A 22,538-nucleotide genomic window follows, 5' to 3' on the forward strand; every position below is an offset into this window, starting at 1 on the left:
CATGGCATGATTTGGGTTTGGTCGCACATGCTAGTAGTCAACATGGATGTTCAAGTGTCGGTCAGAGGAGAAGGACATTGTCAATGCAAATGCTTATGTTAGGATTGGTAATTTTGTCTATTAAGGGAAAACAAGAGCTCGGGGCTCCATGTTCTAATCGCAACTCGCTAAAAATGCAGGTTTCTCATGCCAATTCTAGTTGACGTTTCTCATGCTTTCGTAAAGTTATTTTAAGCGCCAAAGACCTTGACACGCTCCTCAAGAGGAGCATAGTCCTTGGGGGCAGCCTCAGCGGTCTTGGCACCAAAGACAAGCTGAGCGTTGAGGGTCCAGGTGGAGGGGATTTTCCAGGTCTCAGCAACCTTCTCATCGATCAGGGGGTTGTAGTGCTGGAGGTTGGCACCGAGACCCTCAGCCTCGAGAGCGGTCCAGAGGAGGTACTGCTGGATGCCGGCGGACTGAACGGCCCACGGAGGGAAGCGATCAGCGTAGATGGCGAACTTGGTCTGCATGGCCTCGACGGCGGCGTTGTCGACGTAGAATAGGACAGTTCCGGCAGCGGCCTTGAAGCCGGAGATTCGCTTAGAGGTGCCCTCCCATGTCTCGGCGGGGACGATGGCCTTGAGGGTGTCGGCAGTGATGTCCCAGAGCTTGTCGTGCTCAGCGCCGTAGAGGACGACGACACGGTTGGACTGGGAGTTGAAGGATGAGGGGGTCTCGAGAGTGGTTTGATTGACGATCTCGGTGATGCGCTGGGTGGAGATGGGGAGGTTCTTGGAGAGAGTGTAGATGGAGCGGCGGTTCTTGGCCAGCTCGATGAGGGCGTTGGCGGAGAGTTTAGCGGCCATTGTGAATGGTTTGTAGGAGTTGGTAAGTGTGCTGTAGGTGTAAGTGGTGTAAGTGGTGTAAGTGGTGTAAGTGATATGAGCTGAGAGACTGATGATGAACTGGATGGACAGACAACACGGGGAATCAACTAGAATATATATAACAAAACCCTCAATCAGTTGCCGACCACTGTATCAAAGTAACGGTAACGGCCCCGCCATATCGACCCCATTGTCCCATTCGTAAAGAGCTGCCAACTTTTCGCAATCGCCAAGCTCCACTGACTAATGCGACTAATGCGGTGCCGGGATTGCATCAGTGAAGGGTTCTGTGCCTGTCTAATCAGTTTGTCAGCCACCCGCTAACAATTTCTGCTCGCGCGCGCTAGACTTGGGAATACTTCCGACCGATTTCATCCGGATATACATCATAAATGAGGTTAGCGTCTGTCATGAGTTACCCTGGAGTCACGACTGAACTGGGATGATGATGAGTGGGAAAATCCATTAAGATGATTGCCATAATCGTATCACTGCGAATAACAGTGTCTTCTAGCTAGCAGGCCCGAACTTGGAATTTTCTGTATTTAAAATGGTAGTTGCTATGAATTATCTACTTCGTAAAGATAGGTGTCTACTTCGTAAGTCTGACACCATGTCCCGTGGAGCTAGCAGTGAATGTGCATGGAAAAACCTGGATATATCAAACGGAACGAGACTTGCTATTCCGCTGACAAACGTAACCAGCCATCCAGATGCACTGAGCAGCCCTGGCAGCTTGATAATTCCATGTAAGCAAAGCATCAGCTAGATACTACCCAGGTATCCGTATCCAGCTGTCGCATCCTCTGAAACGATCCCTCCACTTGTAAAACATACCTCGAGCGAGTCAGTCACTGACTGATACTGTTCCAAAATTGTCTCATCTGATTAATCGCGAGACTCGAGTACACTCACTCGGAGACTTCCTCAAGTCTTGACCGCTTGTGATTTGCAATACGCGCGCGCGAGATCAATAATGCATCCGGGCGCATGGTTCCTACTTCCTAGGGACAAAGATCCGCTGACATAACCATTTTCTCTTTCTACATACGGCAGACAAACCCATGTATTGGAGCTCCCGCTTAAGATTGGATGCCGAAATCGTCTGCCCTATCATATCTCACCAGATGCCGAAAAGGGAAATCTGACAACGGGAGGCTCATGTTTGACATGTCTTCCGTTGGTGAGATTTTAAATTTTTAATCACTTTGCATGTGACGAGGATCCTTGATTGGTCATAGGTACGAGGCACAAATAGCAACTGCTGTAAAAAGCCTTGGGAGACGAATGGTGTATACCTCAAAACTCGAGATAGGTAAATCATACAGTCACACCATCACTGGAACTCTGGTAACTCTGGTAGGATAAGATTCTTAATATTTGTGAATTCATTTCTCGGCGAGGATAGAGCAAGCTCTTTGTCAATCCTATCCCGTCCAGACCGCCGCCGAGGGTATTTTTGTAGAAAAAATAGTAGCACTGTGCCGACTGCCACCTTATACTTTAAACTCCCATAACGCCGTTACCATGCCCAGCCCAATGCTCCTCTTGTCTCGAATCAGATAATGCAATATGCCATCCTTCTTTCATGCGGCCATCCAGCTTGCGCCGGGTTGCAACTTTTCCTATCTTGTTACAATGATCCCGATGATCCCTCTTCAGTATAAAAACAAATGTCATCCAAAACTTCCCACTCAACTCGCTGGAATAAATTCACGGGCTAGAACATCTACCATGTCTCGGAGATGTACTTGCCCTCTTCCTTCTTGAGCTTCCAGAAGTTGTGGGCCTCCTCGCGCTCGAGGTTGCCCTTCTCCATGGCCACATCGCAAAGAGCCTCTTCGACACCTTCGCCCATGCCCTTGCTGCTTCCGCACACAAAGATACGGCCATCCAGAGAGTTGACGATGTACCAGACCAGATCAGACTGGTTCATAACCTCTTCCTGAACATACTTGCCGGTACCCACTCGGCTCTGGACAACGCGCTTCACTTCCTCCTCATGAACACCCCACTCGCCACTGTAGATCTCATCTACGAGCGAGTCTCGGATACCTTGCAGGACCCAGACCTTATTGGCACAGTTGGCCTGCTTGAGGCGACGCTGGACGAAGCCGCGGAAAGGAGCAATTCCAACACCGGCACCAATCAGGAGCATAGGACCATCCGAGTTGAATTGCTTGGCCAGAGGGTTGGCCATGAGGCCCTTGAACATGGGAATGAAGATCTGGGGGGCACGTTCACCGGCAGCTTGAGCTCTCATGAATTTGTGGGCCTGTCGCTCAAAGAATCCAGAGCCAACGCCAGCACGGCAGCCACGTCGCCAATCCATAGAGTCGTGGACTGTGACGGCAATCTCGATCAAGCGGCGCTGAGCATGTTCTCGGAGAGTGTATGATTCCGTAGGATCGTTGGAGAGAGAATAGAATCGTGGCATGAGCTGAGCTTGGACAGACAGGAGCTGATCCATAGGAGGATGAGAGCTGGGGAATGCGTTGAGGATCTGGGAGAGAGTGACGTGCGGGCCACCACGGAAGTCGGAGAAAATGCTAGCACCCTCGTTGGAACAGAGATACATAAGAATCTTCTTCTCGTTAGGGGCAGTGGCGTGCTCCGCAATGACACGGAGGAGCTCCTTGGTTGGGGCATATGACTGAATGTCTGTGGTCCAAGTTAGGAGCTCGCGACGTGTGGTAACGAGCTCACGAGGCTTGTCATCACCCCACACGGTAGGCCAGCGGCCCTTAGTGGTCTTCATGAGGACAGGCTTATCACGCTGGAATCGTGGGATCATGAGGGCATCCAGAATCTCATCAACCGAGATCTCATCGTTGGGGGCCATGACACCAATGGCACCACCAACCTTGAAGTCAAAAACCTCCTCAGGAGGGTAGTCGGTAATATCGAGATCAAAGTGGAAGGTTCTCTTCTCGGCGCCAGGCTTGGTGAGCTCACGAGTGTTGTGGATCCTGGCCGGGTAGACATTGTGGGGAGGATGAGGTTGAACAAAGCGAGGGGGTTGGATTGAGGTGTCAACACCCGCATATCCAGGTCCAGGAACGATGTAGTTGTTCTTGGGAGTAGTGGCTATGGGAGAAGGCTCAGAGTCAGAGCCGAGAGAGATGGCCGAGTCTGATGGCGAGGAAGTCGGCCGAGGAATTGAGGTGAAAGACACAGTTTGCTCAGGCACATCGATAATGCCAGTCAAGTTGGCGGGGATGTTTTCGAGTCTTAGACCGAGAGACTTGAAAGCATCGTTGTCAGGTAGAGTAACTTGCTCATACTCGACATTATTTCGGTCACCCATGCAGCAAGCACCACCACAGCAGCGATCCATATATTCAGCTGGCGTCTCACCAGTGATTCGCTGAATGTCTCTGGCATTCTGGGCGATCAGACGTGTAGATGCGCGACGGCGGCGCTCGAGAGGGATGACGGGCTCATCTTCTTGTGAGTCTGAATCGTCTGAGTAAGTCAACGAGGGTGCAATTGAAGGGGCACCCTCAGCCATGATCAGTTCGGGATGAGGTCGAGCGGCGGGGTTGACGATGCCGTCAATTCGAATGGCAGGAGCAGTCATGATGGGCCAAAATTGTGTTTGAGCCACCCGCTGAACGTTGAGTAGAGTCGGTTGTAGGTATTGTTGAATTGCTCTTCGCAGCAAGTAAATCGTGCCGGTTTGTGCGGTGAGTTGTGTGGTATGATGTTGGTTTGAAAGCGACGTCAGGACGCAAAGAGCATGACGGGTCTAGCAACAGGGGTGCGAGTGAAAAGCTGTCGTCTAGAGGCGAATAGGGTGTGAATTGGATGATTAGTAGACTTCTAATTGCAGCAGAATCGATCGATAAGATACTGCTGGAATGAAGAAGCTTTGGTGGTCTGGTGAAAGGAGGAAGCTGAGGAAAGCTGGAGGGGGCAAAAGACTCAAATAGTAGGTACCTAGTGGCCGACAGCGGGAGGTTTTAAAAAATCCAGGGAACCTGAGCCTGAACTGAACGGAATAGAACACAAAGCGCCCCCGATGCGGGTTGGGGAGATCCACCGTGGGGCTATCAGACCGGGCGGGCAAAGGGGGGTGTGGCCCTAGACTACTGCGCTGTAGCCAGTCCCGAACGTCCACTATCGCTACCTTATTAGGTATTGGGGCCTTCTATTTGACATCCAGATCCATTTGATAGTGTAGTATGCAATCCAATTGATGAGCAACGTATTATAAAGTCGTCACTAAATCTTTACTCATAAATTCTTCGAATTATATCAACTCTACATTTTGTTTTTTCAGGTACACGCGATAATTGGATCCCTTGTAACCCAATCACCTGGCAGTCGGGTCACCCACCAGCGAGTGACAGGCATTTTATTCTCTTCCCCAGCCCATCGCAAAACCCGAATTCGAATGATCTCGGTCTAGGCCCCTAGCAACTCTCCTTACAACAACAGGCCACGGGATAATTAGGTAGATTGAGGAAATGCATAGTAATTGCTTTGAAATGATGATGAAAAAAGGGGGTTTGAGGGCTGTCCATTGCATTGTTCTGGCCAATTCTAACAAAGAAACAAAAGGAGCTCCGAAACAGGACCCTTCCCTTGTCGCAATTTCGTTATCAATCAATGCTTAATCAATCAGTCAGTCAGTGCTGTTGCTTGTCTCACCAGACCTAATCGAATCCATGCACGTGGGTTCAGCATCTCCAAATATTGTTTCTCCTGTCCTGTCAAACATGCCCACGGGAATCCTTTCTCCGGATTAAAGCACTCATCGCCTCGATTATGCAGCCTTTGTTATCTCGTATCGATTGTCGGCGAAAGAGTTCCCTCTGCTTCTTTTCAATGACGGACTATGATCTAATGCTTGCCGATCCAGTGACCGGTTTGTGCAACGCTGCCGGGCTTGCACAAGTCTTTTCTTTCATTGGTTCGTTTGACTGGGTGCCAATTTATCAATCAGCCACTTGATTGTCGATTCTTTGTCTTGACACATCAAGCATTTGTAACGAATAGCAGTATTTTGTGCATTCCCTACCTAGTTCTTCCGTTATGCACTCTGATCCCAAGATCTGATCGAGAACCGTCAGTCTTTTCTTGTTGCTGTGCCCAGCACTCATGAAGTAGGTATGGAAAATGGTGAAAGAAAACCAAGAATTACTCATGATCTGATAGACTGGCCACTGAGCCAATCACAGTCTTTGCTAGAAAGCTAGAAAATCTAGAAAAATTCAAACTTTGGTTTAGGGTAAGATGACCTGCATACAGCAACACTGATAAATCGGCTTGGCCGCTGCACACAGCTCTCCTCTCACAGTGAGAGATCAACTTCCCTTCAATCTTTATTTTGCTGTTGGGCATTGACGTGCTACGCGCACACCTGATGATCAGATTATACAGAGCCGGAAATTACTGTTCAGGAACCTGCACGGCGCGCATTCATGTAATTAGTTAGATCATACGAGCTACTCAACAAGCGGATCTTTTCGGTTCATCAGTCAACAAAGGCCCAACACCCAGCGGTCACGATTTCACTATTTTTCATGAGGCTCTGTCTGATCAAGGGCCGGGACTTGTAGCCGACCACTCACGGCAGGCGTCATTGTAACGGAAACAATAAGTTCAAAGGCTCCAGCTTTCGGGTCAGGCCACCAGAATAGAGAGATGCCGTCTATTCCCGCAAATGTGGCCTGTCGCTTCCGTCCATCTGTGTCCCCCAACAACCGAATACAATTAACAGCAGACAGGTACGATTACGACGATTTATTGACCGAGGCTTACCTCGATGGACAAACCGAGAAAAAAGAAACGCAAAATCAGGTCATTATTCACTTACCGCTTCAATGCAATGACTTCCTTTCACCCTTCAGTATCCGGTCCACAGCCGAATGTTTGAAAGCCTCTTGGCGACACTCGTCCGACGGCCGAACCGAGCGTTTCCGTGGGGCGTCCCGAGGAAAAGGAAAGGTTGGGCTGCTTTCTTTTCCTTCGTTTTGGATAACGGCGGCGCCCGCAGACGCTATCTCTTTCTCCGTCATTATCGTCCAGCCCGTTGATCACGATTGCTTAGTACCTATTCGTTCATTGAAGAAGGGTGTTTGTCAAGCAAGTTCCCCTCGTTCCCCCTCGTTACCCCCGCAGTATTGATTCGTTTAGTTTCCAATTCCCCCCCCCCCATCTTTGAATCCGAAATCTGAGCCGATGTGTAGATGCAGATGCAGCTGTTCCAAGATGGGTAAAGGGGTAGAGGGTATAGTGATTGATGAGCTGTGACTGCCTCAGCCTCCCCACACTCGTACAGATCGTGACCAAGCGGCAGTGCGAGATTTCTGCGGTAAATCATTCCTCTTCCCCGGCTTCTTCTATCGGGAGTCGTGGCGTAGTGTAGCCAGGTCTCTCCCACAGGCAGTGTCAGTAGTGAGAAGGGGTGCGTCTTGGAAAGGGCCCCAAGGGAGTCACATGCCTCGTTTACCCCATTCTCCAACTCAATTGAACGCGCCAACACCAACATTTACTGACCCGGTGACTTTCCTCGGCTTCTCGTGCCTCAAGCTTAAGGAAAATCACTGAAATTAATTACTGACCCGAAAAACTTGCTTTTTGTGGCTTCCATTGCCAGGACATCCCGGCTCCGGACACTCTTTCCTCATTTTTCCATTCTTGCAAGTGGCTTGCCTTGGCTTGGCCAATCGGATCGTCCCAACGAGCCATAGCTCTCGGGTAGCCTTGACCATGCCAAAAGGTTATCAGATTGATTGGGGGGGGGTTATCAATCCCATCTAATCTCTTTAGATGATGAGATGCGACATGCTAATTACGAATCCTGTACACGAATAAACTCACCGATCTCGGAACCTGTCGAGCAGAGCAGAATGGAACATATTGACCATCTGCTCAATTGCATGATATGCACTCTTGCTGGTAATGCTCAACGTACCCACCGCCTATTGTTGTTGGGTTGCTTCGCTGGCTCTTTGATGCTGCATATCAAAACCTTGTGTTATTCACGTGTATAGCACACAAAGGACACAGTCAGACGACCCTCTTCCCTGCTGAGTGAGCTGGTCTGTGCCAACATTGACCTCCCTTTGATTCCATATCCTCAGCCACGGCATCACCTTCAGGGATAGATTCCCTTTCACCAACCAAACTTGATATCACGTTGCTCTAAGAACTTGTCTGAACAAGGATGGAAACGAAATTGCTCTTGTTAAGATTTTGTCGACGTTGGGACCTGTCCCACTGTGGAAAACAAGACGCCATCTTCAGCCCTGACCCAGCTAGATGGGTCAGAGTCGGACAGCAAGCCACGATCTGATAAGATGGAAAGGAATTGGAATTTTACCTCGTGTGGGGAGACTACCAAGTACAATATCCTTCACTAGACAGGGGTTTCTCTTGTCACATTCGATCGCTTCAATGATCACCGCTGTCTTCCTTCACTCCCTTTTAAATGTACGGAGTACATAGCACGAGTAATATACTTACCTGCAGGACGAGTGCCATGTCATGCTTGCTAGAGCCCTCGTCAAAAGTTTAACGGATTTAAAGCAAACCGACCCGACTCGCTGTTCCCTGGCTTCTCCTGATACCGAGGCCAATTCTCCCCTTCACCAAACCTGGAAGTCCATCTGGTGGACCCGAACCTGCCCGTCATCGCTCTGTTGTCGTTCCAACTTCTGCCGCTGTTGTTGTCGTTTCGCTGCAGAAACCTTTGTTGCCGTGGTTTGCTGTTCCTCGTACTCGTTTGCATCCATGTATGCCAGCTTTATTCGAATTCTCCCAACCGCTGCACCGTTGCAACTCAGATTCTGCCATGTTCCGAGCTCTGGTAACTGTCCCCTTAATACAAGCTCACAGAGATCAACATGTAACTCGCCAATGAGCTCAAGCATCTGCGCTCCCCACACCGAAACCCTCAAATGGTAGTACATTGGCGAGTCATGTGCTTCAAACCGAAAGTCCTCGTTCCTAGACCAATCTTAGTGACTACGTCTCTTAAAACAAAATAAATGTATGGGTCGTGGTGTAGATTTCCAATGTGCGCCAGCAGAAATGACAACACATAGTTGGAGAGCCACATCCACCGAACCTGGTCGATGCAACATTTTACTTACCAAATTGGTTTTGGTGTTGTTCTCTTGGTGGACTGGCTCTGTTGAACGTCATATCCATACCAGAGAACACAAGTGTGGCCGATTTTGTCGTTGTCCAGCTCTGCTTCGCCAACTGACACGACCAGACGTTTTGATCTGCGACTCTTCAAACTTGACCCCTGTTTCGGATTGAAACGTGTGTTGACTGGTGTAGAAGTTGGCCGGTCTGGTCCCAGAAGCTCGGTTGATGACAACTTATTTCTTCTCTTGCTCGCTAGTGCTTGGCTAGCCAGGGAGCCCATTGTTCCATCCATGGGTAGTCGATTCTGCCTCAATGCCACACCTAAGCTTGCGGGCCGTGAGAGGCAGGAATCGTATCCCGAATCTAAGCTACTGAGGCCTGATACTGATCTTAGCGGAGAAACGCAATCAAACGAGTCGCCAGTTTTGTCCCCCGTCACTTGTCTGGTAATGGGAATTGGCGTAGCCGCTCCGTCTTTTGCCATATCTACCGACAAGAGGTTACGGGACTTGACGTAGCCCACAAACTGAGTCGCCGGATGTTCTGGTAGTAAATCCCAAAGAACGACTGGCACAGAAAGTAGGACCAGGGTTGAATAACTGCGGTAGACAGACTCCACACTTACGTGAGTTGCTAAGAGTGGAAACTGCTTGAGCCATCGAGCGCAACTCGCTGCATCAAAAGCTTGTTCTTCTTCCAGTGCAATTGTGAGAAGAACATGCGGCGCCGCTCGTTGTCCTTTTGCACCTACAGCTAACAAGGCCTGGATACGGTCTTCAGCCGAGATATAATTATCTGCCTGCACTCTCTCCGAGAGACTCCTGAGATCCGACTCGGGTATTGCACGAGATGACGACACTGAGCTAGACTCTTCTTCAAACAGTCTGCCCAAGGTGATGGAAGCAGTATGTGGATCAGATGTTGAGAGAATGTAAGCAGGCGTCTTCCTCGACTCGATCAGCCTTCCTTGTGAAGACCGATCAGGCTGAGCGTGTTTGAGTCGAGTTAGTATCTCGCTATGTAGCATCGCGGCTGAGAAAGGGAGCTGTGAAGCCCACTCCTTCAAGACTTCGATCAGTGTATGGGTAAATGACTGCGCGCCTGGACGAGGTGTCCACGTCTCGAATCCACAGGCAGCAATGGTCTCTTTGATGTTTGTCGGTCTTTCAGTCAGAGGAGCAGCACTTGCACCAGCACAGCAGTCGAGGAGAAGAAGGACATCGCATTTGACCATCTCGAAAAGAGTCTGGATAGCAGACCACTCCACAGTCGCGTAGCTTTTGTCACCCTTACTATTGAGACACCGAGTCAGCTTGAGTCAGATAGGGAGAACACTATTCGTACCAAGACCAGGTTGACTGCCTGGCTTTGTTGATGATCCCATGCCCGCCGTAGTAGACGATAAGAAGGGTATCTTCATTTTCATGTTCTTCCACAAAGCCCAGAACTTTGTGATTCAGCTTGCGATGGGAATTCTGGGTTGGGATGAGAAACTTATCTGTCGTGAAGCCGTATAAATTGTGAAAGACCCTTTGTAGCTCGTTGAGTTCCCATTCAACTTCGAGTTCGTCTTCTTCCCATCTTATCAGGAGTACTTGAACCTCGGTGTAACGAGAATACGCAGAGTTGGGAAACGCTCGCTTGGCGGCCTAAAGACTGTTAGTGATCATATGAGCACGTAATAACATGGAAGTACCGATTGAAGATCGTCGACAAATTGCTGGAAGTTGTTCATATGATGCTGCGATTTTGTTGTATCATGAGTAGAAAGAGGTGGCAAACAGCCGTTGGAAGCGAGAGATATCGACGTGTGTGAAGATGTATCGGATGCCTGCTTCTCGAAATCAGAGACAGCCTTGAGTGTATCACAGGTGTAACACTCACTACAAATGGACTTGATGAGCTACCACTTGTCGAGCTCTGGAAGCCATCAAACTTGGCCCCGAGTCCTTGAAAGTCTGCCATTTTGAAGTGCACGGAATAGGGGCATGCCAGGGACCATTAAGTTTGAGAGATGTTGACGTATTACAATGTCGGTTGAGGGCACGCGGAATCGATGTCTGATATATAGATCAAGAGAGCGTGGCAAGTACACGAACAACCATCACCCCATATCTCACAACCACTCAAACACAGTGAAAAATTTTCCCCATTCTGCAGTTGGCTCCCTCGTTCTGATGTCGATCATGTTCGCATATGGGCTGAATAGTGCCCGGTTGGCTTCACTACCATCGACGTGGCTGCGGGTGCCTCGCTCGAAATGAGTTGATTGCTGGCAAGGCAGACGCATACGATAGATAAACCCGGATCGGCCAAAGAGAAGACGGGAAACATCCCCAGGACCAGGGTCTCCGAAGTAAGATGTGAAAACCTTTCAACAACGGGCGTCTGGGGTAAGCATTGCTTGTCATGATTGGTTCTCGAGCACTGCCTGCTTCTGAGAGTGCAGATAGAAACAGGAACAGTGTGGGGGGACGTCACGGAAGAGGAGGAGCGGAGCGGATCGCAGAGACATCTGTAGCGGACGGGCGAACTATTCATTATCAAATGGATACGGCTTGTGTAACCATGCATCCCGCTCAATATGGTCAAGGGACCTTGGGAAGCAGGAATCGAGGTGCAAGTCGTGCAACTGGATCTGATCTATCGCTTGAAAGACGCTGACATGGCCTTGACGAGGCTGACTCTAGCTGACGACATGAGTGAAAATTTTTCATTTGCAAAACAACCGATGAGGCAGTTCCGAGTCCGCGGGCTGATAAGCTGAATGGGTAAAGGAGACCAGGAAGGGCTGTCCCGCAGGAGTATGAAGTCGTGCTTCAAAGTCCAGATTGAAGCTTCGTCGCGGTTCCATTGTAAGAGCGGCGATGTCCGGCAATGGAGACATACTTTTGCCCGTCACATTGACATTGCGAAAAAGGCCTGGGTTGAGACCTTATAAGTATTCGAGGTTTCAAGGACAGGTGAGGGTTTGTCTGCCAAGTTGAAGGGGACTTGAGTGTGGGCATGAACTACCATAAATCAAGGAGAAATCCAAATAAGTAATTAGTTGATGATACCGTATCATCAGACGTGTTTGAGGAATGTTTTTCAGATTCAAATGGGACGTTAAAAGAAACAGCATCTGATGCGTGGAGCTAATGACTGGATAGTGCTTTTGCCCTATCAAACAAGCCGGTAACAGACATGTAACACCTGTTACCCCAAAGCTGCCTCGTCTGCGTGTCGAGCTGAAGCGGGGCGAAGCGAATTTCAAGGGCATCTCTCATGTTAGACTCAAGTTTGCGCTGAAGCCAGATCCGAAATCTCAGGCCGTAATTCTCATCAGGGGAGATGGTGATACAGAGAAAAAGAGAGTTGCGACCGAGTGTCAGATACAGATGGTCTCAGATGGAAATCGACAACTGCCGTTGGCTGCACGGAGTAGGGCAGATCGAAATATCCCAGAAGCGCAAGGACCCAACGGAACCTGGAGTTTCCGCTGCTGGTCAGCGACGCTAGCGAGTGGAAGTCCCGACATCCGAGAAACTAGGGCCATTCCTAGCAGTCACGGACTTGCTAAGGTATGGTACCTACCCAGACCAAGGTAACTATCACACGCAGCACGGTCATGTATGTAATGACCATCACTGAAGCTGTGTGATGAGCTGTACTGTACTGTACTGCAAGTGAAGCACCTCATCTAAGATGATAAACGCTTCAATGACAATAAACGAGACTCTGAGATTGACCATCTGCATAGAGCAAATATGGTAACGGAACGAGTCAAGATCTTCAACTCACTCGCTCATCTCATTCCATTCATCAACAACGATGATCGGTAAAGACGGACGGCCAAATTCCATCCACATGAGCGAAGTCTCCAATTTATTAGAGACAATTCTGTGTGCAAGGCCATCAACTAGATAGAACCAGCTCACGCTACTGATAGTCTGATACCCAACATCAGACTAACACCCGGAAATGCCACATCCCGAGAGCGGCTCTTTGAACAAGTCTGTCTCAGAACAACACAGACCAACGATGTTCAGACCTTCTCTCAAAGACAGCACAGAGATTTAATCGTCCACTCAAGGGATCAACAACATTGAGCCAGTTGTCAAAAGGAATGGCGTCCCATACGGCTTCCGTCTTGGCTCTGCCTCTGTACCACCATCACCCTCTCTTTTCTCTCTATATCACATATATTACCTGTATAAGCAACGGCTACGGTAAAGACTGCAAGAAACCCTGTCTCTGATTCGCTTCGGGTATTTTGTGTCTCGCGTGTTTACATAGCACGAGTCTCGCCGAATCTGTCCATCACCGATCAAGTTTCCAGTGCCGTTTCCTTTCATGGAGGGGATACTCTTCTGATACACTACTGATACCACTCACTTATAACTCAACACACCCTCGGTATAGACTAGAACTAGCCTTCCATCTTGAAACCGTACTCAAGGAGGCATCCATTTTGATATCTATCTATCTGCCAAAGAGTCTCTTTTCTTCTTATCTTTATTTCCCTTCTTGAACCCTCTTGCACCCACCCTCACACTCAGTATGGAGAACGTATCAAGTCTTGCTGCCTCACCTATTGGTGTCGATTATCAACTCCCCCAGTTAGTCAGTGAGGGTCATTGCACTGCATACTACATCGCCGTCACTATCTTCCTTATTGCAATTTGGTTCTTTCTTCCCAAGAAGCAGACATCCCATCTTGAGATACCCTTCTACAAGGCCTCAAAGACAAAATGGATATTCGACGCCGAAACATTAATCAAGGACAGCTACACAAAGGTTTGCCGACTCAATATAACTTACACCGCATATACTTATGCTGTACCAGTTTCGAGACCGAGTTTATCAGATCAAGGCTACTGAGGGAGTACAAGTCATAGTACCGGCCCGTCTCGTCGGTGAACTCAAAGGACTACCGGAAGATATCCTCAGTGCGACGGAAGCCGTGTCAGATGTAAGACCACTTCTTCAAGTTCGTCTCTAATCTGTAATTCTAACAATCAATAGGCTCTCCAAAGCAAGTACACAAAATTCTCTCCAGGCCACAACGGTGAACTCCTGGCGCTATTGGTTAGAACAAAACTCACACAGAACCTCACTCGCGTGGTACCCCTTCTCAAAAAGGAACTGGAGCATCTATTAGCAACTGAGTTCCCAGCCTGCGAAGACTGGACACCGGTGAAATGGCAACCTTTCAGTCTTCGTGCTGTAGCCCGTCTGAGTGGTAGAGCCTTTGTTGGACCATCCATCAACCGAAACGAGAAGTGGATGGACACTTCGATCCACTTTGCCGTTCATGTCTTCACAGCATGCGTCAAGCTACAGTTCATCCCTGAGTGGGCTCGACCTGTAGGCCAGCATTTTGTCTCAGAGCTTCGCCAGATCCGCAAGGACATCAAGATTGCCAAGGAAATGCTAAAGCCAATCCTTGAAGAGCGACTCCGTGATATGGAGTTTTCCAGCGGTGGAGATGCACCAGACGACATGATCCAATGGCTTATTGAAGCACTGCCAGAGGAGGAAAAGGCCGATCTCACAACCCAGGCAGAGCTGCAGTTGATTATTGCAGCGGCTTCAATCCACACGACCAACAACCTGCTCTGCGAATGCCTTTGTGACCTTGCAGCATACCCTGAAGTACAAGAAGAACTTCGAGAGGAAGCGTATCGCGTTCTGGAAGTGGACAATGGATGGGAGAGCAAGGAGAGCATGGCCAAGCTGAAGAAGTTGGACAGTTTCATGAGGGAGGTCCAGCGTCTTAGCGGAAACATCAGTGAGTACCAACAACACCCGTCGATGTCTCGACGCCAACTAATCATAATATAGCGTCATTCATCCGTAAGGTCATGAAACCCATCTCCCTTTCTGACGGCACCGAACTGCCGGTAGGCACAAAGGTCCTCGCTCCTCAAGCCGGCATCGCTCTCGACGAGCGCTATTTCCCCGACCCCGAACGCTTCGATGCCTTCCGCTTCTACAAGCTTCGACAAGAATCAGCAGAGGCCAGCAATCGGTGGCAATTCACTTCCCTCAACGACACATACATCAATTTCGGCGCAGGCAAACACGCCTGCCCGGGCCGTTTCTTTGCCAGCAATGAGATCAAGCTTGTACTGGCACATATACTCATCAACTATGATATCCGCTTGAAAGCGGGCGAAGATAGACCAAAGGCCATGGCTGTGGTCATGGCTAAGGCTCCCTCTCCAGATACCGAACTGGAGTTTCGACGAAGATCGTGGGCAGCTTGAAGGAAGGGGGAGTATGATCATGAACTATTTGATACCCAGTACATTGAACTTAGCTTGTACATAGAGCATAGACCTGGCATTGTAGATGCGTAATAGTAAAGACAGGCATAAGATTGACTAGCCTCGAGAACAAAATCTTAGTTCAAAAAGTCTCGAGACTTGCGTGTAAAGCCAAACGTGAGCGATGATCAGGGCATAGACACCTAATTAAGAGGTAACGAATTGCATTGCTCGAACCGTTCTAATCTAACAAAGACACAACACTGGGACTCCGGGCGTGGCTATCGTATTGGGGTATCATCAAGTCGTAGGTCAGGCAGACGAGAGCCACTGGCCTGGCCTTATAGCATCGTACAATCCTCTCTGATCCCGTGCCATCTCTCTCCCAACGGCCTAACCAACGGCGCGTCCCGGGGCAAAGGTACAGTTGTAGCTGAAAAGTAGATCCGTAGTCGTTTGAAGAAGAAAACAAAATAAGTAATTGATATCCTTGTTCCTTTTCAGATTCTTTTTTGGGATGCGCAACACCAAAAAAGCTTTAAGATTCGGACAAACATTGATATTTACAGATCCAACCCACCCGGAACGCCCCTCGCCGTTGTTGAAGAAAATGCCGTCAACCATTTTTTCCCTGATGCAACAAGCTGAAGACAAAAAGTCTACCGGGAACCGTGAGATACCTGGGAAACCGCATGACACAAAGCAGACCATCTCTTCTCAATCTTCATTTGAAGCGAATTACACAGCAGCTCGACCTGGCACGTCTAGGACTTGTAGCGCTGGTACTCACCGGCAACCAAACAATGGTCACGCTCGAAGGGTTCTGTAACATGTTAGTTCAGGTGGACAAAAAGTTATTGGTTCTTGGATGTAAAACATACCCAGAGTAAGCTGGAACTTGGGCTTGATGGACTCAGCTCGCATCTTCTGGACCTCGTTGGCGAAAACCTCAGCAGCGGGAGCAGTGCTGTCGATACAGTTGGCCTTGATGGAGATGAGAACACCGCCGCCAACCTTGAGGAACCAGTTGGCGTTCATGGCAACAATACGGGCCTGATCGGGCTGGGCAACATCGGCAAAGATGACATCGACCATGGGGACGATCATGCGGTAACGGGCAGGCTGACGGGCGTCCTCAACAATGGGAACAACGTTGGGTCGCTTAGAGGCCATGGTGATGAGATCACGGCCGGATCGGGAAGAGAACTCGACGGCGTAGACGTAGCCAGTAGGACCGACAATGTCAGCGACGTGAGAGACGGAGGTACCGGAGGCACCACCAAGGTAGAGAACACGAGAGCCGGGCTTGATGTAGATCTCATCAGCACCACCGGCGATGGCAGCGCAAAGCTTGCTTCGGAAGGGGTTCCACATGCGGTACTCGATCTTGGTGGTGGTAGTGGTGCCATCGTCGTTCTGGACAGACTCGTCGACAGAGATGCGCTTCTCGCCGTAGACAGACTCGCCAGGTGTTGTGTTGCGGGTAGCAAGACCATCTTCCTTACCACCACGGACGACGAAGACGCCGGGGTGACGGTGAGGCTCCTGTGAAGAAAAAAGTTAGATCGCAAAACTTGGCGAAAAAGTTAAACTTGGAGGGTCAACATACAACAATGACCTTGGCACCGCCTCGCTGGCCAGCACCAGCACCGCCGCGACCGCCGCGACCACCTTTTTATTCTGTTAGTATTCATTCATCATGCTGTTGAGGAGGACTGATGCTTACCTCGGCCACCACCGCGAGGACCGCCACGGGGAGCACCACGGCCACCACCTTTGTAAAACAGTCAGTCTTCAAGTTCGTTCAACAATATCGCAACAGGAACGCCGCGAGAGCGCTATTCATACCTCGCCCACCGCGCGCACCACCACGGCCGCCGAAGCCGCCGCGATCACCACCGAAACCACCGCGGCCTCCACGAGCGCCGCCACGACCACCACGGCCGCCTCCTCGAGGAGTGAAAGGAGCCATCTTAATGGGATGAAGAGGAATTGAATAAGTTTGGAAGAATTAGAGACGACTGTGTGTCGTTGGCAAGAAGGTTTCCAAGCGAAGGGATATCGTCGAGAGAAGGCGGACGTGGATCAAAGTCCAAACTTGTCTTTTGTATAGCCTTGTCTGGGGACGCTGGGCGTTTTGAGAGACACTTGAGAAAGAATTTTTTGAAGCTCTATGAAGCTCAGGCCCACTTTGTCAGTTCAAGTTTCTCCGTCTCCGAGACGGGTCCGGGGATAGAGCGGCAACAGAGAAGACATTGCATGGCAGAGTCACGTGGTGATAGCTGATAAGAGTCAGGTGACATGGTTCATCTGAGTGTGCAAAATGATGTACAAAATGACAACGCAGCAAGTCATAAAATATCTCAATACTACTCAATTACGATTTGCATTCCATCGTAGTCTTCCTTTCGTTGCTCTCCTTTTTCTCGCATTTCTTTCGGCCGTTTGAGGCTGACTTTCGCAAATCGCACTAACAGGGCAGGCAGCCCTAAGGCTCTTTCCCAAAGGAGTGGGGAAAGCGAGTTTGTGGTCCCTCCGATCTGTTAGGGCAAGAGCTCAGAATTTCTCAATTTCACGCCCGCCAACCCACGTTCGTCGTCGAAACCGTCACTCACCACCCAAGTCGCCGAGATGGTGAGTAACTGCGAGCCCCCGTCAACCGCCATCATGAGAAAGAGGAGGATATTTATGCTGCACGGATTGTCACGAAGTTCCTGGTGCAATTTTTGACAAACCGTCCATCTTGACCCGAAACCGCTGTGTTTATCTATGATGGCTGTGAAGGCATGGATTTTGACGATGTGCCATGGCTGACTCTGGCTTTTTCTACGCATACAGGTTCGATACGCTGCCACCGAGATCCAGTCCTCGAAGTCGGCCCGCGCCCGCGGTGCCTACCTCCGAGTGTCTTTCAAGAACACTCGCGAGACCGCCCAGGCCATCAACGGCTGGAAGCTTCAGCGTGCTGTTACCTTCCTCGAGAACGTCAAGGAGCACAAGGAGGCCGTCCCCATGCGACGATATGCCGGCAGCACTGGCCGCACCGCCCAAGGTACGACTCAACCAATTCTTCCCCCGTTAGCGATGGACTTGGAGAAATTCGGAGATCGCAGATGGACGGTATTATATGCTTCAGAGGAGCAAAAATGCTGATGGACTTAATCAATAGGCAAGCAGTTCGGTGTCTCCAAGGCTCGATGGCCCGTCAAGTCCGCCGAGTTCCTCCTCGGTCTCCTCAAGAACGCTGAGGCCAACGCTGATGCCAAGGGTCTCGACACCGGTGCCCTGATTGTCAAGCACATCCAGGTCAACCAGGCCCCTAAGCAGCGACGAAGGACATACCGTGCCCACGGTCGTGTATGTTTTCTAACTCTTCCGCCTCGAGACTCATCTAATATCATAAACAGATCAACCCCTACATGTCCAACCCCTGCCACATCGAGCTCATCCTGACCGAGGGTGAGGAGGTTGTCCAGAAGTCCGATGCTGTTGTCGAGCGCGAGCACCTCAGCTCGCGCCAGCGCGGTGCCCGTCTCCGCAAGGCTATCACCGCCGCTTAAACAATCACCAACCTCTATCAAATAGACAAAATTTAAGCGCTGGTTGAAAACTGGGTTTACGTCGGGCATCTTCTGTGCTGTAACTGTGTGACTTTTGACAAGACTCTTGAACAAAGGGACACTACACCAAGATTACATTACAAAACTCGATCAATTGTTCTAGGGTTTTTGCGAGGGTGGTTCGTGGCTTTTCATCAACTGGTGTATGGCAGGCTACGGTGAGCATGGCATTAAAGGGAAATTCATGCAAAAGTTCGCAAGGTTTTCTTGACGAAATAAAATCATTCAAGTCCTCCTATGTTCGGTCCTGCATCTGAAGAACAGTGTGACGTGATTAGTTAGTAAAAGCCAACATGTATCCTGGGGGCTCACGATAGTTGGTCACGAGTGAGGCATTACATCAGGTTGGATTTAGCGATACTGACCATGTATCACACTCCGTGGTTTTCGATATCAATATTTATACAGAGCTTGCTAGCAGCTATTGATTGAGCTAACCTAACTGAGTCCAACTGGTAACATAGCGAATACGATGGGAGCAAAGTCCCCTGGCTCGATTTTCATTCAGCGATCATTACGACATTAGCCATCCCGTCCAATTCTGTGAGGCCCGATTGCCTGTTTCCATACCAATTTTCGAAAGCAATTACCAAACGCCTATGCCATCCTTTCTATTACATCAATGCTACGCCCAACCGTTTAGTTCTCACCATCTGTCCATGGTGAATCGTCATCCATTAGCAACAGTGGGGAATGTACGTCGTCCTGATCATCCAGCCCTGGCAGAGGGGTCTGACCATTGTCTTGGCTACCGAGCGGTAAGCCAACTGGTTGTTGATTGACAGGATTACCCACAGCGGGTGACGGGACAGCGACCTGTATGAGAACGGGGAATTGAGCATGCACACCGTAGAGCCTGATCTAGAAGTCTAGGCTCACCATGGCCTCACCATCTCGTGCCCCTGCAATGCTGGCGGCATCAACCGTACCCGAAAATCGACCTTTTCCGGGTTGCTCAACACCATCAGCTCTGGCGTCGTAAATTGTACGCTCGTCATATACATTGGCCCATCCCATGTCCATCCCAAAAGCAGTTGTAAGCTGCAGTAGCTCCTGGTTCCTTAAGCAAGGAACGATCCGGCAGAGAAGCTTGTCCCGGCACTTCTGCATCAGAGGCGATAGATCTTGAATGTGCGGATTTCCGTTGGCCCCAAGGCCCTGAGCGCCATGCGGCAAGATACTCCGAGTATTTAAAGCCGGTGAATCGACTGTAACATACCCACAGGACTTGAAGGAGACGCACTTCAGAGTATACTTCTTCTCATCTGAGCGTAGGCGTTGCGGCGCAGGTATGTGTTGCGCTAGGGGATCTGGCTGGTCCGAGGCTGGTTGGCTCGAGATATTCAAACTCAGCTCGTCTCTGGCACTCAAAATGTCTCTGATCTTGATGCTTGGGGAGAAATGCTCTATGATGCCTGCCCAAGATAATACATCTGGTTGCTGTAAGATATCCATAGGTGCAGGTGGAGGGGGCGGCGGAGGGGCCTGATTGTTGGGTGGTGGCGGTGGCATGAATGCCGCTCCAAATACTCCTGCAAGCTGCTGAGCCGTCGCATTAAATGGGAATGGTGCAACAACCCCGTTCGCTATATTAGTAGGCGGAGGTACCAGCACACCAGGAGGTGCAGGGTGCATCCCGATCATGTTCAGCAGATGAGCATTGTTTGCTGCGCCAGCTTGCTGGAGCGGAGCTTGGGGGGTGAGAGTCGGTGGGCCGGAAAGTGATACAGATTCCAGACCAAGCTTCTCGAGTGTGGACAAAGCCATATTGCGTATTGTTTGCAAAAGGACATGCGGTGAGGCCCAGCAGTTCTTGAGTGACAAATGCTTAATAAACGGCAATGACAAGAGATCGTCCGTATTGGTCTTAGGGCTATCAATGCGAGTCATGAGTTGAGGTTGTTCAAAGAACGGTGCTGGGAGGATGTGGTGGTTCCGTTGATATGTCCCAGGAGCAAACTCTCCACCACAGATCCATTCAAAGTGAAGACTTTCGATGTGTGGCTGAGCGCCAATGTAATTGTTAAGCAGTTGATAAACCTTACCAACAGCCTCGACAGGAGAAACTGTGTCATCCTCTACACAGCCCGGGGCAGACTTGGAAACGCGTCGCCAGTCGGCAATAACACCTAGCGAAACATTGGTGAGAGATGATAGATTTTGCCATAGCTCATGCCGACAAAGGATATACACATGGCTACTGGGTATCTTGGCAATCGTGATGGTGGTAAGATTTTTGAAGCAGTTGTCTCGGGCATTGTCGATAAGGCCAATGACATAGGACTGGATCATGGCGCGATGCGCCCACTCAAGCTCGAGGAGCATTTCTTTCTGTGCTCTTGTGAGACTGGCGGGAATCAGCGGATGGTTGACCGCCTCTGCGGTGGCTGGTTCAAATTCAGCACGATGTGTGTTTTGTGCCATTACTCGTCTAGCTTCCATCTCAGTGATTATGGTTGCTCTCTCATCAAAGTCAATCGCGTTGATGTTAGTGCCCTCAGTCTCCAACAGCATGAGCACAGCTTCGTTGATCTGGGCACCTGAGTACCCAGCATCTGAGGCCATCTTTTGCAAAACTGTTCGCTTGAAACTAATGGGGTTCTCAAACACAGGCTTTCTGAAATCCTTGACCATTTCATTCAGGTCGGACATGGTGACGATTGGTTGCTTCCGAGCTTGTGACTCAGAACCTGTGTGACGCCAATTCTGCGTTGCAAACACGGGATGGAGAGTGGTTGCACCTCGTGCGATGTGATCAGGCCCTGACAGAAACCCAAGGCCAGCATCGCAACAGAGTCCAAGATTTGTGACTTTGACCAAGCACTTCAGCGCTTCCTTCATGGCCTCGGTTTCGTCGGCCGTTTGTTCGAGACCTTCAAGATCAGTATATCGGTGGTAAGTGCCATGTGGCCAGCGGTATATGCCCCAGAAAGAGGGGACAGCTTCTTGCGAAGGCTTCACTGGAGGGTATGAGAGCGTGTCCTCATCAAGCTCCAAAGACAGCGCAAAGCGCCGGATATGGGGACCAAAAGACTGGAAGATGCGCATCCCATTTGAGAGAAGGGCGGACGATGTGCGCTTAAAGGCTCCGTTTTCATCACGATCCAACTTGCTGTAAAGCTCCGACTTAAAGGGCACGACAACATTTCGAAAGTACTGTGCAGAAGCCTTGTTCTCAAATTCTTTACAGACAAGTCGCAAACATCTGACCTCGAGGCGGGTGAGGTACGAAATAATGATCTCGAAAATCTCAACCGGAATTTCGTTCGTGGGCCATGTAACGGCGGACATCGCTTGACTTCGTTCATGGGAATCTGACAGTTCAAGGAGAGCGGGCATTTCTTCGTCACAAGACGGAGGAGCAGTGCTTGGTCTTCTCTGGCTCAATGCCGGGTCGATAGCGTCAATCCAGTTGGGATCCATTATCGCGATGGGTCGAAGGACTGCAGGTCTCGGGTTTCGTAGCGAGCGCTTTCAGAATAGAGTGACTGCGAGAATTAACGGTGGAGGCGATTTGCTTTCGGTCGGACGGAGGGCGAAGATGTCGTCAAGGTACTCTGATGGCGGGGCGTTGGAGCAGCGGGGACTTAAGAGAGAAAGGAGGACGAAGGCGTTTAATATGAAGAAGAAAAAGAATAATGATCATTCGATGTCGTGCGACAAGGAAGAATGTTGAAGACGAATAGCCGCCGGGG

The 22,538-nt window shown here is 49.9% G+C and overlaps 7 protein-coding genes across 7 annotated transcripts; 2 read left to right on the forward strand and 5 right to left on the reverse strand.

The window, feature by feature from the left end:
* Nucleotides 1-230: 230 nt before the first annotated feature.
* FPRO_11833 (uncharacterized protein) lies at nt 231-848 on the reverse strand (the record flags this gene model as incomplete). Its single annotated transcript, XM_031221352.1, has 1 exon — nt 231-848. The coding sequence occupies one exon, from the start codon at nt 846-848 to the stop codon at nt 231-233; it is 618 nt and encodes a 205-aa protein (XP_031086919.1).
* Nucleotides 849-2,598: 1,750 nt separating this feature from the next.
* On the reverse strand, nt 2,599-4,449 carry FPRO_11834 (uncharacterized protein; the record flags this gene model as incomplete). The annotated part of the gene is made up of 1 exon (XM_031221353.1): nt 2,599-4,449. One exon carries the CDS (start codon nt 4,447-4,449, stop codon nt 2,599-2,601), a length of 1,851 nt encoding a protein of 616 aa, XP_031086920.1.
* A 4,015-nt stretch (nt 4,450-8,464) lies between these two features.
* On the reverse strand, nt 8,465-10,937 carry FPRO_11835 (uncharacterized protein; the record flags this gene model as incomplete). The annotated part of the gene is made up of 5 exons (XM_031221354.1): nt 8,465-8,825; nt 8,972-10,264; nt 10,317-10,621; nt 10,669-10,803; nt 10,857-10,937. The coding sequence occupies 5 exons, from the start codon at nt 10,935-10,937 to the stop codon at nt 8,465-8,467; spliced, it is 2,175 nt and encodes a 724-aa protein (XP_031086921.1).
* A 2,577-nt stretch (nt 10,938-13,514) lies between these two features.
* Nucleotides 13,515-15,223, forward strand: FPRO_11836 (uncharacterized protein; the record flags this gene model as incomplete). The annotated part of the gene is made up of 4 exons (XM_031221355.1): nt 13,515-13,751; nt 13,801-13,926; nt 13,980-14,745; nt 14,799-15,223. The coding sequence occupies 4 exons, from the start codon at nt 13,515-13,517 to the stop codon at nt 15,221-15,223; spliced, it is 1,554 nt and encodes a 517-aa protein (XP_031086922.1).
* Nucleotides 15,224-15,987: 764 nt separating this feature from the next.
* FPRO_11837 (putative fibrillarin (NOP1)) lies at nt 15,988-17,195 on the reverse strand (the record flags this gene model as incomplete). Its single annotated transcript, XM_031221356.1, has 5 exons — nt 15,988-16,046; nt 16,105-16,768; nt 16,833-16,894; nt 16,950-16,997; nt 17,072-17,195. The coding sequence occupies 5 exons, from the start codon at nt 17,193-17,195 to the stop codon at nt 15,988-15,990; spliced, it is 957 nt and encodes a 318-aa protein (XP_031086923.1).
* Nucleotides 17,196-17,854: 659 nt separating this feature from the next.
* Nucleotides 17,855-18,783, forward strand: FPRO_11838 (putative ribosomal protein L17.e.A (cytosolic); the record flags this gene model as incomplete). The annotated part of the gene is made up of 4 exons (XM_031221357.1): nt 17,855-17,857; nt 18,062-18,275; nt 18,393-18,580; nt 18,631-18,783. The coding sequence occupies 4 exons, from the start codon at nt 17,855-17,857 to the stop codon at nt 18,781-18,783; spliced, it is 558 nt and encodes a 185-aa protein (XP_031086924.1).
* Nucleotides 18,784-19,482: 699 nt separating this feature from the next.
* Nucleotides 19,483-22,266, reverse strand: FPRO_11839 (uncharacterized protein; the record flags this gene model as incomplete). Its single annotated transcript, XM_031221358.1, has 2 exons — nt 19,483-19,659; nt 19,723-22,266. 2 exons carry the CDS (start codon nt 22,264-22,266, stop codon nt 19,483-19,485), a joined length of 2,721 nt encoding a protein of 906 aa, XP_031086925.1.
* Nucleotides 22,267-22,538: the final 272 nt, after the last annotated feature.

This window comes from Fusarium proliferatum (assembly GCF_900067095.1).
Source record: "Fusarium proliferatum ET1 genome assembly, contig: FPRO_scaffold010, whole genome shotgun sequence".
In the NCBI taxonomy this organism is placed as follows: Eukaryota; Fungi; Ascomycota; class Sordariomycetes; order Hypocreales; family Nectriaceae; genus Fusarium; species Fusarium proliferatum.